The sequence below is a fragment of the Ammodytes marinus genome (genome assembly GCF_949987685.1).
Source record: "Ammodytes marinus genome assembly, chromosome: 23".
Taxonomy (NCBI): Eukaryota; Metazoa; Chordata; class Actinopteri; order Uranoscopiformes; family Ammodytidae; genus Ammodytes; species Ammodytes marinus.
In genome coordinates, this window is record NC_137227.1 from 3,704,660 (window position 1) to 3,718,470 (window position 13,811).

At 42.9% G+C, this 13,811-nt stretch overlaps 1 protein-coding gene across 1 annotated transcript; it reads left to right on the forward strand.

The window, feature by feature from the left end:
- Positions 1-1,731: 1,731 nt before the first annotated feature.
- On the forward strand, positions 1,732-6,067 carry gba3 (glucosidase, beta, acid 3; the record flags this gene model as incomplete). Its single annotated transcript, XM_080052394.1, has 5 exons — positions 1,732-1,861; positions 2,669-2,893; positions 3,299-4,110; positions 5,253-5,376; positions 5,856-6,067. Exons 1-5 carry the CDS (start codon positions 1,807-1,809, stop codon positions 6,065-6,067), a joined length of 1,428 nt encoding a protein of 475 aa, XP_079908520.1. The 5' UTR covers positions 1,732-1,806.
- Between the last annotated feature and the right edge of the window lie 7,744 nt (positions 6,068-13,811).

A 13,811-nucleotide genomic window follows, 5' to 3' on the forward strand; every position in this document is an offset into this window, starting at 1 on the left:
TTTTTGAAAGTCATTGAATATCTCCTCACCATCCTACCAGAATGTATACTGTGTGCAAACTGAAGAAAAAAATTGTGTTGTTTATAGGCTACACATCCTGTGAACAGGTATGTAAACAAAGGGTGTGTAAACAAGCGAGGTACCACACTATGAACATGGCAGATGACTCAATTAAAAGGTACATTATGCAACTGGCTGTGACAGAGATGTGAACATTTTCTCAAGTATATTCTCATAACTGAATAAACAAACTTTCCTCGCTGGAAAAATGTGATCCCTGGAACACTGTTTGAAGTTAGAAAGCTTCCGGTTACTGTTTCACTGTTGTTGTTTACAGCAGCAGGGCCCACCGTTTTCTTTACAAACATATTCTAGTCTTACGTTTTGTTCCAGGGAAATTGTGGTTTTGATTTATGATGATAGAATTATTCAATAATAAGCATTACATGTGGAGAAATTATCTTTTGTAAACTAACTGCAGCCAGCCACTGCAAAAATGCAAAAAAAAATCCCCTGCCCCTGAAACTGCATAGTGCACCTTTAATGACATTGAGAATTTCCTTTAATTGTTAGTTTTACTTATCTGAATACTTCCAACCCATAGTCTTCTGTGTCATGTGTCATGCTTCTAAACAAATTCAGTCTAGTTTTCCAATAGCCATGACAAATAAGATCAGACGAGGAGCAACAAGCCAGTTGTATCTTGTAGCTCCACAAGTAGGGCGTTCAGCTGAAAAGGATTTTGTTTGCCCTTTGGCATAAAACAATCCATTTTCTTTGTTATGATCAGCTCGAGTGAGTCACTTCAGTTCCACAGAATAGCATGGACCAAAGGAGATCATTGAAGTGATCACAGGCCACGGAACATTATGCCTTCAGGCTATGATGCTTTCACCTCCATACTATAGGCTATTTGTTTCCAGGACCCATTAGGCTTCCCGTGCTTTGACAATAACCTTTTAACACCTGTGTTGTCTGCATGCAGGATGTCACATTCTGGTAATAGGTTACAGATGAATGGATGAGGCAGCCCACAGGTCATTCCCTTCTTCACTGAAACTTAAACTTAATAGAAAGTGGGCTCTTGCTAAATCAACCTACACTTACATTATCAATTTGTTGTATTGCTTGCTGAGATAGCTAATTTGATAGGCTAATTTTTCTTCAGCAAGACTAAATCTTAGGCCTATCAGTTTTCTTCAAACGCCTAATTCAAATATTAGACTATTTTATACTTCAACATTTCTTGTAGGTTAATTCATTTTAATAAACCCCCCTGTTTACTTGTCGTCATATAGGCCTAAGCAGAAAAGTAAGACTCAAAAGTAAGTTTGCAGAGCACACTGCAAACCTGACATTCACTAGTAACCGGAAAGCTGCTGTGCTGCTTTCAAATGCTACTCGGTAAATTCGTAAATCCCATTTCGTGAAGGCAACTTGAAGAGGAAATTGAAAGACCGAAGCCTTATCTTATGTCTTTTCGGATACTTATTATGTATAGGCTACCTATAATTAAAATGGCGATACTGTCTGGGGCAGAATGAAGTAGGCTAAAGAGATAAAGCATTTGTTTGAGGCAATTGAGTGTTGTGTTATTGTCCTGTTCCTGTAAAACATAGCCCCCTAAACGTCACACCTCGGGAGTCTTTCCTGGTCTGAGGATACCTTTAGCGGCTGCGTTGTTGTGGTTGACAGAAATGAGCTGCTTAAACCAAACGTTTAGATTTATTTTCTATGACAAATAGACTAAACAGTAGATACATAACGCAGCAGACGTTGAAACTGCTTTGATTCAGAGTCTCGAGCATGTTCCCGCGCGACTTCGCTTGGGGAGCGGGAACTGCTGCCTATCAAATAGAAGGTAAGCTATGGAAATACAGCCACGAGATTTGAACTTGACACAACTGTCAGCAACAGTAACACCCTTGCAGTCAATGCAGTGTAATGTGATTTATATTGGCCTATATACAACAAAGATGTCGGTTGAAATATGCTACCACTTCCGTTAGGACTAAATACATTTTTTTTAATTTTAATGTAATTGTATTGCTATTAACCTACATAGGTCCATGTCAAACAAATACATTGTAGCTTACTTCCTTTAGTTAATTGCTGTGTTGCGGTCAGGGAGTTATTAACTTGAGTCTTATTTCATATTTTAAAAATGACCAAAGTTGAATTCACCCTTTTGACCATGATTAGCTCCATAGAGTTTATGTGCAGAATCTTTGTAGGCTATTAGACAAAGTGTCCACTCCATTTATATGGCCTAAGCACTGGGGCTATTTCTAATATCAGAGGTTTGTTTGCATTAATGTCACATTAAAATGAACGCAAGGATTACAACTGTGTTGTTACAAATCAAAAATGAACCCACTTGACGATAAACTTTGTGGACCAACTTCAACTTGCTGATAGGTCAACACTTAATAAAACATCTGACACACTGACAAGCCTTTAAATAGTCTACAATAAAATACACATTACAGCAAATTTAAACAAGAAAGCCCACTGTAGCTAAGCCACATTTTTCAGTCAGTGTCAATACATTCAGTTCAATTCACACAGACACACTTCAAAGTCCCCAAAAGAAGCATTAGCCTATCTCTGTGATCGTTTTGTTCTTCTCACATATGAAATGAGAACTAGCCTTTGTTTGTGCATGGAGGTGGCTGGCAGGCAGACGGCAAGGGAGCCAGTATCTGGGACACATTTTGCCACGAGAGAGGCAGAGTGTGCGGGGAGCAGAGCGGAGACGTGGCCTGCAACAGCTACCAGCTGTGGGAGAAGGACCTGCAGTGTATCCGCCAGCTCGGACTGACACACTATCGCCTGTCTCTGTCCTGGGCCCGCCTCCTGCCCCATGGGACAACGCCACATGTCAATCAAAAAGGTATTTGATTGTTTACTGATGTACTTTATTAAAAGGTCAGCAATTCTGGAGAACACAAAATCACATTGTTTTGTCAAAGTCAGTGAATATCTCCTCACCATCTTCTACCTGTACTTTGTTTGCGCTGAAGACAAATCTGGTGTTAATACACAGCCTAAGCTCTGTAAACGGGTAAGTAAACATAGGGGATGTAAACGAAGGGTGTCCACCATAGCTACCGACGTACCGGTTTACAGAGCCTAGGCATTGTATTCACACGGGATTTTCTTATAGGGCACACACATTACGGACATAATAAGAAATTGTGGGGAGATATTCATTAATTTTGACGAAGAATGATTTTGAAAACAAGCATTCCTCAGAATGGCTGACTCCACCTTTAAGAGTATGTGACGTCCCCAACAGGTGTGCAGTACTACAACCAGGTGATTGACGACCTGCTGGCCTGCGGTGTCACGCCCATGGTCACACTTTACCACTTCGACCTGCCTCAAGCTCTCCAAGATCAGGGCGGGTGGAAGTGCCCGGGTATGGCGGACATCTTTGACTGCTACGCCAAGTTTTGCTTCCAAACATTTGGCGACCGCGTCAAACTCTGGATCACCATCAACGAGCCCTACGTGTGTGCCAAGCTGGGCCACGAAGACGGCATCCACGCCCCGGGGTTAAAAGAAGAAGCGGGTATCGCTGCTTACCTGGTGGGCCATAACATGCTGCGGGCACACGCCATGGCCTGGCACACCTACAACTCCCTCTACAGGGCAAAGCAGGGAGGTGCGCTTTCTCTGGCCATCAACAGCGACTGGCTTGAGCCATTAGATGCATGTTGCCCAGAGGATGTAGCCGCCACCGAACGCTACCTTGCATTCACACTGGGTTGGTTCGCCTGGCCGGTGTTTGTAACTGGAGATTATCCGGAAACAATGAGGTCAGCCATCGACGCTCGAAGTAAGAAGCTGGGGTACGAAGGCACCTCAAGGCTGCCCAGTTTCTCTAAAGATGAGCCTGCCATTTTGGGCACGGCCGACTTCTTTGCGTTGAACTACTATACGTCTAGGAAAGTCAAGCCAGGAGAAGGTGGTGGTGGAGAGATGTCGTTAAGCATGAAGAGCGACAGAGACGTGACGGAGGTTTTGGATCCTTCCTGGCCGATTCCTGGAGTGTCCTGGCTGGCTGTAGTGCCCCACGGTCTGAGGAAACTTCTCAAGTACATCAAGGTAAAAACTACTATACACATTCACTTTGTTTATGGATTTTTCACAATATAGCAAAACATTATACAAAGATAAAACAAAAATTCACTCATAAACAAGCAGACAAACATTAATAATAATAATAATAATATAATAATAATAATAATAATAATAATAATAATAATAATAATAATAATAATAATAATAATAATAATAATAATAATAATAATAATAATAACAGCAACAGTTGTGCACAGTTTGAAGTAAGTAGGCTCCATAGCAAATGAAAATTGAAAAAGAAAATCAACAACCTCACAGCTGGTCAGACAAGCAGATATGTAATGAAAGTTGGCCAAACACTGCTTAAATTATCCCTAGGATCCCATAAAGCAAATCCAATCTTTTCAAGCTTCAAAAAATTTGGTGTGTTTGTGTTCCTGGTCTAGTGTTTAAAAGGAGGGAGGTGGAGTAGCCTGCTTCCAATTAAGTCAGATGAGTCTTCTGGCTATAAGAGTCGGTCCCCCTCAGTCCTACATTAAGAAAAAAGCACCCAAAAATGAGTCACACAAACATATCCTTTAATTTGACTTTGAAATTCAATCAGCTGAAATTTGAAGTCATTTTTCTTTCTTTTTTTCTCTCCCTGGCATGCAAGTGAATTGACCAACAGGAAGACAAATCGCCCCTTAACCAAACGAGGAGTACACACACTCTGACATTTGTTTAGTGGCTCTTTGCTATTGATTTCGGTATGCGGTAATCTCCCTTTTTAACACCTTCCAGAAAACACATTGATGCTTCATTAAGGGCTGTCACATTGAATGAAACAGTTACTTTGCCCAAACTGTTTGCAATTGCAATTTCCTGCTGTTGTGCCTTGTCACAGCCCATTAGTCTGAGCCCTGGCACCGTTTTTTGAAACGCAGCTAAACGGCCACAGTGTGTGTGTAGACTAATCTGTCTCTTCCAGCCAAAATAATGTCTTGACAGCTAAAGATGTCCTCGTTTGACAATAATATTTGCCCCCTCTGTGTGTGTGTGTGTGTGTGTGTGTGTGTGTGTGTGTGTGTGTGTGTGTGTGTGTGTGTGTGTGTGTGTGTGTGTGTGTGTGTGTGTGTGTGTGTGTGTGTGTGTGTGTGTGTGTGTGTGTGTGTGTGACTTGGCAGGACACTTTCAACGACCCGGCTGTCTACATTACAGAGAATGGCTTCTCTCAGGTGGGGCCGCTGCAAATTGAGGATGTCCAGCGCTCAGAGTTTTACAGGGACACCCTCATGGAAGTGGCCAGAGGTAATGGGATGGTAAATCTAGAGTGTGCTAGATAGCTCTGCACTTTGAACAAGACAATAGGCTTTTTTAAAATAAATATATATAGTTGAGTCGAAGCCAGTTGGGCAAAGGACAGTGTAGGTAGGATCCTAAAAGGTGGAGTCAGCCATTCTTGAGAACGATCGTTGACAAAATCACTCCATGTCAAAATCAGTGAATATCTCCTCAATATCTGTCCGACGTGTCCGTACTCTGTGTGTGTGCTGGAAAAAAAATTGTGTGTGGAAAACAGTGTTAATACTCAGCCTAGGCTCTGTAAACTGGTATGTAAACAAAGGGGGCCCACCGTAGTTATAGCAACATGTCTGTTTACAGAGCCTAGGGTTGTTTTAACACTGGATTTTTTTGTAATCATACCTCAGTTTTGTTTTGCACATCATGGTATCATCCACCATATGGGTACAAAATGAACTACAGGTCTTTTTTCTATGCTCTTACAGCTATACAGGAGGATGGGGTCAAGGTGCGCGGGTATTTTGCGTGGTCGCTGCTGGACAACTTTGAATGGGCCGACGGATTCAGCGTTCGTTTTGGACTGTACCATGTGGACTTCGCCGACGCAAAACTGAGCCGCACCGCGTACCGCTCGGGACGAGAGTACGCACAGATGATCTCCAAATCCAAATCCAAATCCAATGGTGAATCCAGTTAAGAAGACGAAAGAACGGAAAGAAAATGTGTCACTCCTTTATCCATTTTTTTAAAATAAATTATCAGTTATAATATTTTTTTTTTTGTCCGTCTCACACATTCATCAGATACACCTTAGATTAATTAATCCATTTCAACTAAGGGACCAGGGCCTTGCTTTCTTTCATTGTAGACCCAGTCCAGAATATAAAGCACCGCTATTGTCTTTCAATTTCTCCTCATTTTAGTGCTAACTTGGTTGCATTTATAGAACATCTTGACTCCAGAATCTATAATATGCCTACCTTGAAAAGACAGTAAAATACCTTGCATTGTAGTCTAGAAGTTTCCGGTTGACAGATCACACACAAGAATGTATTAGAAGTATAAACCCCTTGAGTGCAAAACACAAATTACATTCACGCACTCACTCACTCACTCTCTCACACACACACACACACACACACACACACACACACACACACACACACACACACACACACACACACACACACACACACACACACACACACACACACACACACACACACACACACACACACACACACACACACACACACACACACACACACACACACACACACACACACACACACACACACACACACACAGTATATGCACTTCACCACATTAAAGAGGAATACAGTTTTTTGGCTAAGTTAAAATGAACACTGCGAAACTTTAAAAATACAAGGTTAAATGAATGGCACATTATGCAGTTCCATTTGCTCATCTTTTTTTATTTATTTAAATATTCAACACTACCACTTCACCTATCACATTGGAAGGAAAGGGTAGAATATAGTGGACAGTCAGTTTATTCTAATGCCCTCCGTCAGGCTGCGTGGGGCACACTCCAGTAGACTCAGAAGGGATGCCATCTGAAAGCAACAGATGCCCTGCCACGGGAAAGAGAGTGCCTCGCCATTTGTTGTTTTCCCCGGGACAGCTGTGCAAACCTCTCCACTTAAAAGAGAGAAAAAAGAGGGGACAAGGTGAAAAGCCTTCTGTTGATTATCTTGCTGCTTGCTGTAGTTGAGCAAACCTTTATTCATATGGAGTATACTGAAGAATTCACTGGTGCCTATACAGAGTCTGAATGAGCCGTGTGGACATTGGTATGTACATGTGTCTAAAGGATAGTGGTACATTGTGAATCAATTGTAAGGCTTGAGGTTCAAGTTTTATCAAATGCCAATCAAATGAAACTTGGGACAAGGATCAGCAGTTCCATGGCACCCTGTTTGTGAGCCTACAGTGCCACCGTGTGGTATTGAAGGGAACTACAGCTTTGGAACATTCAACTCACTTCTTCAGTGTGTACTGTAGTGTAACCTACCTTAATGCACAATATGGTGTCACACGATGTGCCGAGATTAATAAAAATGCGTCCTATTGGTTTAACAATAAACAACCCAAGCAGCTCCCCTCTAACCGCGATACATCACAGATTTAAAACACAATTAATATTTATGCTCCGATGTGAAGGAACACACGTCATTTATATTCTGTGTTGTTGGGAGACTTTGTTTGCATTAATAAGCGCACGGTGTATGGTGACATCCAGTCGGGCTGTGTGTGCATACTGTTTTCAACAGATGTGATTAATACCCCGGTGGCCCTCCTCCATCTATGTCAAGCCGAGTGAGATTCTCCTTTGTCTTATGATGAATACCAAGCTATTGTGAAAAACATGAATAATGCTAGTGCGTCGCTCGCATTAGAACTTCTTTTTTTGCGGTCTGCTTTGAGCACAAAGTTGAACCCACATCTCCATTCATCTCACACTGCTTCCACGCTAATGAAGTTAATCTGATATCTGTGGCTTCTTTTAACAAAAACATATCCAAAGCAGGCGTAAAGCTATAGTGCGTAACTTCTCTCCCCCCTGTGTAATTACAACAACACTGTCTGCGCATGAGGTAAGCGTTATGTGATTGTGCATATATTTGATACCTTCTCCTGTACGTCCAGGTGTTTTTATCTTAGCAGTGGAATCGACAACTGAAACATTTCTTTGGCGCATCTTAAAGTTTTTCCGAGCTCCTGCGCCAGTGTCAGGGCGGGGGGGGGGGTGACACCAGTTTGTTTACGCTGCCATACTGAGAAATACAGAGAGAGTTATGTTGAACTGATTGGCTGAACAAACTTTATGTCAACTTGTTTGGCAGTGGCTTGAATGCAACCGACATTCAATTTATATGAAAAATGTACGCACTATAGCTTTAGGAGCTGAAGATTTAGTAATTCCACCGACTGTCTCCGAGTATTGATGGATTCCATCTCCCTCTATCACTGGCTGCAGCAGGTAGCTGCATGGGCTGCCGCTGAATTGATTGAATGAAATATGAGCGAGAAGTTGACTCAGTGGACAGTTGAGAATGGCTGTGGGGGGAGGCGAGGAATAATATGTGCCTATTGCAGGTTGGGGGGAAAAGCTTGAAACATTAATTAGCATTTAAATAATTCACTCCTCAAGTCTCTTTAATAGACCCAACGACCAATATTCAACTTCAATTCATTACAGCGGGCGCAGAATTTATTCTGATTAGGCCCGGGATGTGGAAAGTCACAGAAGAAAAAAAACCCATTTCTAACTGTGCTTTCCAATTAAGCGCCGAATATATCATGTGTACAGACAAGTTGCTTTTGACAATGAATTAGTACGTTTAATTGTAACATTCAATCACATTCGCTCGGCGGAGGACTTTACCCCCGAGGAACATTTCTGGCAAATTACCACGAGAGGCCCCATTTGTATTTCACCAAACTTTTTACTCATTATATTCTGACAGGCTCCATAAAATATTCAATAAGTGGGAAAATGCATTTACTTTATTATAAATTAACTAAATAATTTAGCCGCTGATAAACCATCTTCATTGTGAATTAAAAGGGGGGGAATGCGCACAATCTCATGTATATCGGCGGAGAGACAGTGCTTACAGGTGCAAAGGGGGGTATGACTTCTGGTAAAATAATTACCCTTTTTTCTATTTACTGATTAGTCTTATATGCATATTCCCGGGGGAGAAATTGTATAATTAGATTGTTGCCGCGTGGCGATATCAAGATGAAGAGACACCAGAGCCACTCCCTATAACTCTGGAGCACAGATACAAATCTATCCCCCTCGCAAAGGCCCTTTTGTCTGGGGGTCTCTCAGCTCAGTCTGCTGGTAAGGGGCCCACAACTCAGCTTGTCCTTTTCTTTTTTCCTTCTCCTTAGCTCATCATCTTCCCCCCTCTCTCCTAATCGCATTGCTCATTTCCCATTGACAAGAGACAGAGAGAGAGAGAGACAGAGAGAGAGAGAGACAGAGAGAGAGAGAAAACACAGCACAAACTTTCCAAATCCTATTGACCTACTTGGAGACAGACATTTCACTGGGAATTCATATTAGTGCAAAAGAGTTAGCAGAAGAAGAAATGTTTTCTCATTTATTTCCACCCCACCCCTCCATCTTCCATCCTCTATCCCCCCCTCCCCCCTACCCTCCCTCCCTTCCAGTCCTGGAAGCCATTTTCCTCACATGCCCGCATTTGATCTGGCGCGGGCACTACATCACATTATACAAGTGGATAAACGCCTTAACCCGGGCCACGAGCAGACAGTTTTTGGAAGCCCCCCACCCCCCCCCGTCACCACTTTTTGACAGTGGCGTAAAGAAGCGTGACATCGGAAGCAATGAAAAAGCGCCTTGGAAAGACCTCGTCTTTTTTGATTGACGAATTTGGGCGGGCGGGCGAGCGGCGGGGGACGAGATTGAGTGGGGGAATGAATTATATTGCCAGGCCTTGGAGACAGGAAGTGGAGTTATGACAGAGAAGAAGAAGAAGTAAAGCGCTGAGACGAAAGGGAGAATAAAAAATGGAGAGAGAGAGAGAGAAAAGCAATTCAAATCTTTTTTCTTTTAAGTCCCCCTTTCCCTTGAGGGACTGCGGATGACCCTGCTAACGACTGTTGAAGTTCTCTACTCCCTTGAGTGTGGATGGCGCCGCGTGATGATGGGAGGGGGGTTCGCGGACCTGCCTGAAAAATTGAAAGCTCCTAGAATATTCAGCTAACCCTCACAGTTGGGGGCATTTATTGGGGGGGGGGGGGAGGCACATGAAGAAATTGGTATTCAGGGTTCTGTGTGTGTGCGTGTGTGTGTGTGTGTTTGGGGTGGGTAAGCCCAGCAGTGTTGGGCGAGAGAGAACCCCCCCTCTGCGTGCGCGGGCGGGTGGTGTCCAATGAGCCGAGCACCTTGTCCCGTGGGAACGTCGGTGTGAGCGCCAGTGGACTCAAAAGCGAATAAAAAAGGAAAAGAGAAAAATGTATGGAACCCCTCTACAAAACTGAAGTGAATTTTAACTGTGACTGTGGTGCAGTTATCAGGCCCCCCGGATCCAAGCAGAGAGACTAATGACGTGGATATAACCCCGTGCTCCCAATATGCAAACACAATGTCATCAGCAAAGAAAGAGAAAATTCATCTTCTTCTTCTCTGAAACTTTTTTAGACAGACAAAAAAAAACATGGTTACCTGTGGTTTTTTTTTTATCAGTCTGAAAATCTGAAAATAAGGAAGAGGATATACGCGGGGGCAATTTATAATAAAAGATTTCATCTCGCATTTAACTTGGCCTTTCATGTCCCAACTCAGTCTAAAATGTAAGGGGCAGCTCTCGTCTCTTGCAGCCAGGTACTTTTTTTTTCTCTTTTTTTCTCATTCTCATTGGTGATGAAAATACTGCAGCAACTTATTCAAAAAGGTGCTCCGAGGAACTCTCAGTTTGTGTTCAATCTTTCACCCCCTTTCAACAAAAGCGGTACTGTTGTTAGTATGCCAGCTGTTGTTCCTATAGGTGAGCGTACCTGTGACAAAGGCATCAAGAAAAAACTATATAAAAATAGCATTCTTTGCACTGATGGTCTCGTTTGCTGTTACATGTCATTTATGATCAGCAGTGGAAAAATTAGAATGTTTCAGAATATATATAAAAGTTCCTCCTTGTAGCACCTTTAAGAAGAAAGCAGTCGGGTTATAATGAGCCGATGGAGCCAAACGGAAGCTAGCAGTAAACTATCTTGCTGTACTTTGACCCACTGCATACACCATAGTTGTGGATACAGATGTAATGCAATAAGGGAGTTTCACCCACAAACCGGGACATGGACCAGTACCTGACCATGAAAAACTCGCTACTGGGCGGCAAGGAAACAATATGATTTGTTGACAATGTAGAACTCGGTTATCACTATAGGTTGATTTGTGTGCTGGTGGATGACTTGTCACTCTCTGTCATGCACTTGAATTGAGTTTATAACCCGAATAGGTAATCCTAATGTGAAGTAATCTCACCCGCCCCTTCCATGTTCCGCCCTTTGAGTCAAAATCACAATAGCTAGCTGCTGTGGTATTCTGGCTAAACCGTGATAAGCTTAGTTTCTTGACTTGCTGAATTTAAGTCTACCAGTGTTAACATGCTTGCAGATCTAATCCAATGGTGAGTACAATGAAAATAAGTAGCAAAAAAATGATAGGCAGTGTAGCGACCGTTAGCACGTGCTATATCAGATAGATATCGCACATGTACATACAGTTGTGATGTTGACCCTTTTACAAGGAGTTTAACAAGAAATATATTTTCAGGTATTTTCCTGGTGCAACAAGTGGTTCCTTTGGTAAAAACTCTGCGGCTCATCTGTGATTAACTGCAGACGCTTTATAGGTTCAGGCCATTTCTTTTTTCAAGAGAGAAGCGCGGCGGACGCATAGGGGGCGCAGAGCAACAGTGCGCGCGTGTGGACTAATTAACTCTAAGTGTTGTACGACATGCTCCCTTCTCACCCGCGTTGTCACTCAGGGTTTGAGTGGCGCTAATGAGAGAATTATCTAGCCCCTCGGACCCCCTCGGTAATGCATTCAAATGAACACCAGCTGACCTGATTTATGAGATGGCTTTTTAATCTCACCACTTAATACCAATCAGACCTGCGTTCTCATAGTGCCTATACACTGGGAGGGCCCTCTGCTCCATCCACTCCCCCCCCCTCCCCCCGCCTCCCCCCTCCACTGTTGATCTAAGGGAGAGTGTTTAATTGTCTCGGTTGACTTTAAGGCTTCTGCTGATATTATGCAGAGAACCTCAGGTGTGTGCGCGGGATAAAAAAAAAAAACAGGTGGTTATATGGCTCTTTAAAGTGTTTGCCCGGGGCTTCAAAGTGAAAGTGTTTGTGGTTGCGTGCGCATGCCAGTGCTGTGTGTGTGTGTGTGTGTGTGTGTGTGTGTGTGTGTAAGCCCTTTATCATGAGAAGCCAGTTGAGGATTAAGAAGGTTAATAAGGTTACGAGTTCGCAACCACAAGAAAGAAAAAAAAAAATCTGTAACACACAATAGAGCTTTGGCATTGTTGGATTACCATAATCATAATCATCCTTTGATGGCGCCCCAAACCTGGGTGACTTAATCAGTTGTTTGTTGCTCAGTTGTTTTCACAGATGCAATACAAACGTTCAGCATGGGGGCGAAGCTGGGGGGGGGAATACAATAATTACCTAATGATATTACCAATTTAAACACTTATTCTTACGGTGGCGTAAAGCTTGTGTTTTTCAAATTGGATCAAGGTATTTTTTTTTTTAGGTTTGTTGTCTCGCAAGCTTAACTGTGCCTAGACAGAGCTGAACTTGTGGGGCAACACGAGCGCTATATAAGCCCTTTCAAGTGTGCATGCTTGTGCGTCTGTTTTTGTTTTTGCCAAAGTGCCCGAGGTAAAAAAAAAAAAATAGATCAGCCAGGGTTCAGGGGCTGCTCTCCAAACGTTTGTGTGCGTGAGTTCAATTCCTTTTTGGCTGCGTCGGAGGGGGGGGGGGGGGGGGGGGGGGGGGCTTGTGTTGTTATGAATCTTGCGGCGTACTACTCGTTTGTAGTGACTGTGTTTTGTGTGTTTGCCAGGGAGGCCAACGTACAGCATCTGCTCATGTTAACCTGCAAAAATGGAGGTTTTGGAAGGCGAGGTTCACCCTACTCTAGACCCTGCAACCATGGCACACGCTCTTCAGCATGCACAAGTGTGCCGGGATGGGGGGTTGGGGGGGGGCAAACTATTGACGAGTCTAATATGCAAGGTCTTTCCGCCTCCCTTGAAGTCATTAGAATCTATATTATTATATTGTTCACAAGCGGTCAGGATTTGCCTGAACGAGGACTAATTAAAAGGGATTTAATAGGATTTGCCTATTGCTGACTGAAGGAGGCTGTTTGCGATACCTTAGCAACCTCAGTCTGACATACAGTATACTCTTAAGCAGGGCCGTGCACAAACGGTTTGGGGCAACTCCACCAACACGCACTATGCCCAACCTGACAGAAAATTACAAGTCCTACTGACCTACCTATTTTGAATGGATAAAAAGTAAGTGTTTTGCGTGGATTTCATAAATGCATACATATTTCTTAAATCGATAAGGCATATTTTTCGTGGATACTACTATAATGTTGTTGCCTTTTATATTTGATCGAATTCAAAATATATTTTTTGATCTATTTTTTATTAAGGGCACTGGACTCTGGGGGCAGAAGGGTAGGGGGTCAAGTCCCCCCTTGGGTCCTATCTGTGTGCACGTGCCTGCTTTAAAGTAATGGAATCAACTGAGGAATAAACCATGCGGAGTGTTGTCATCATGAAGGAAGCACTGAGAGATATCATACTGAAATTGCAATATTGACTGGAATAGATACATTTTACATTATTAAG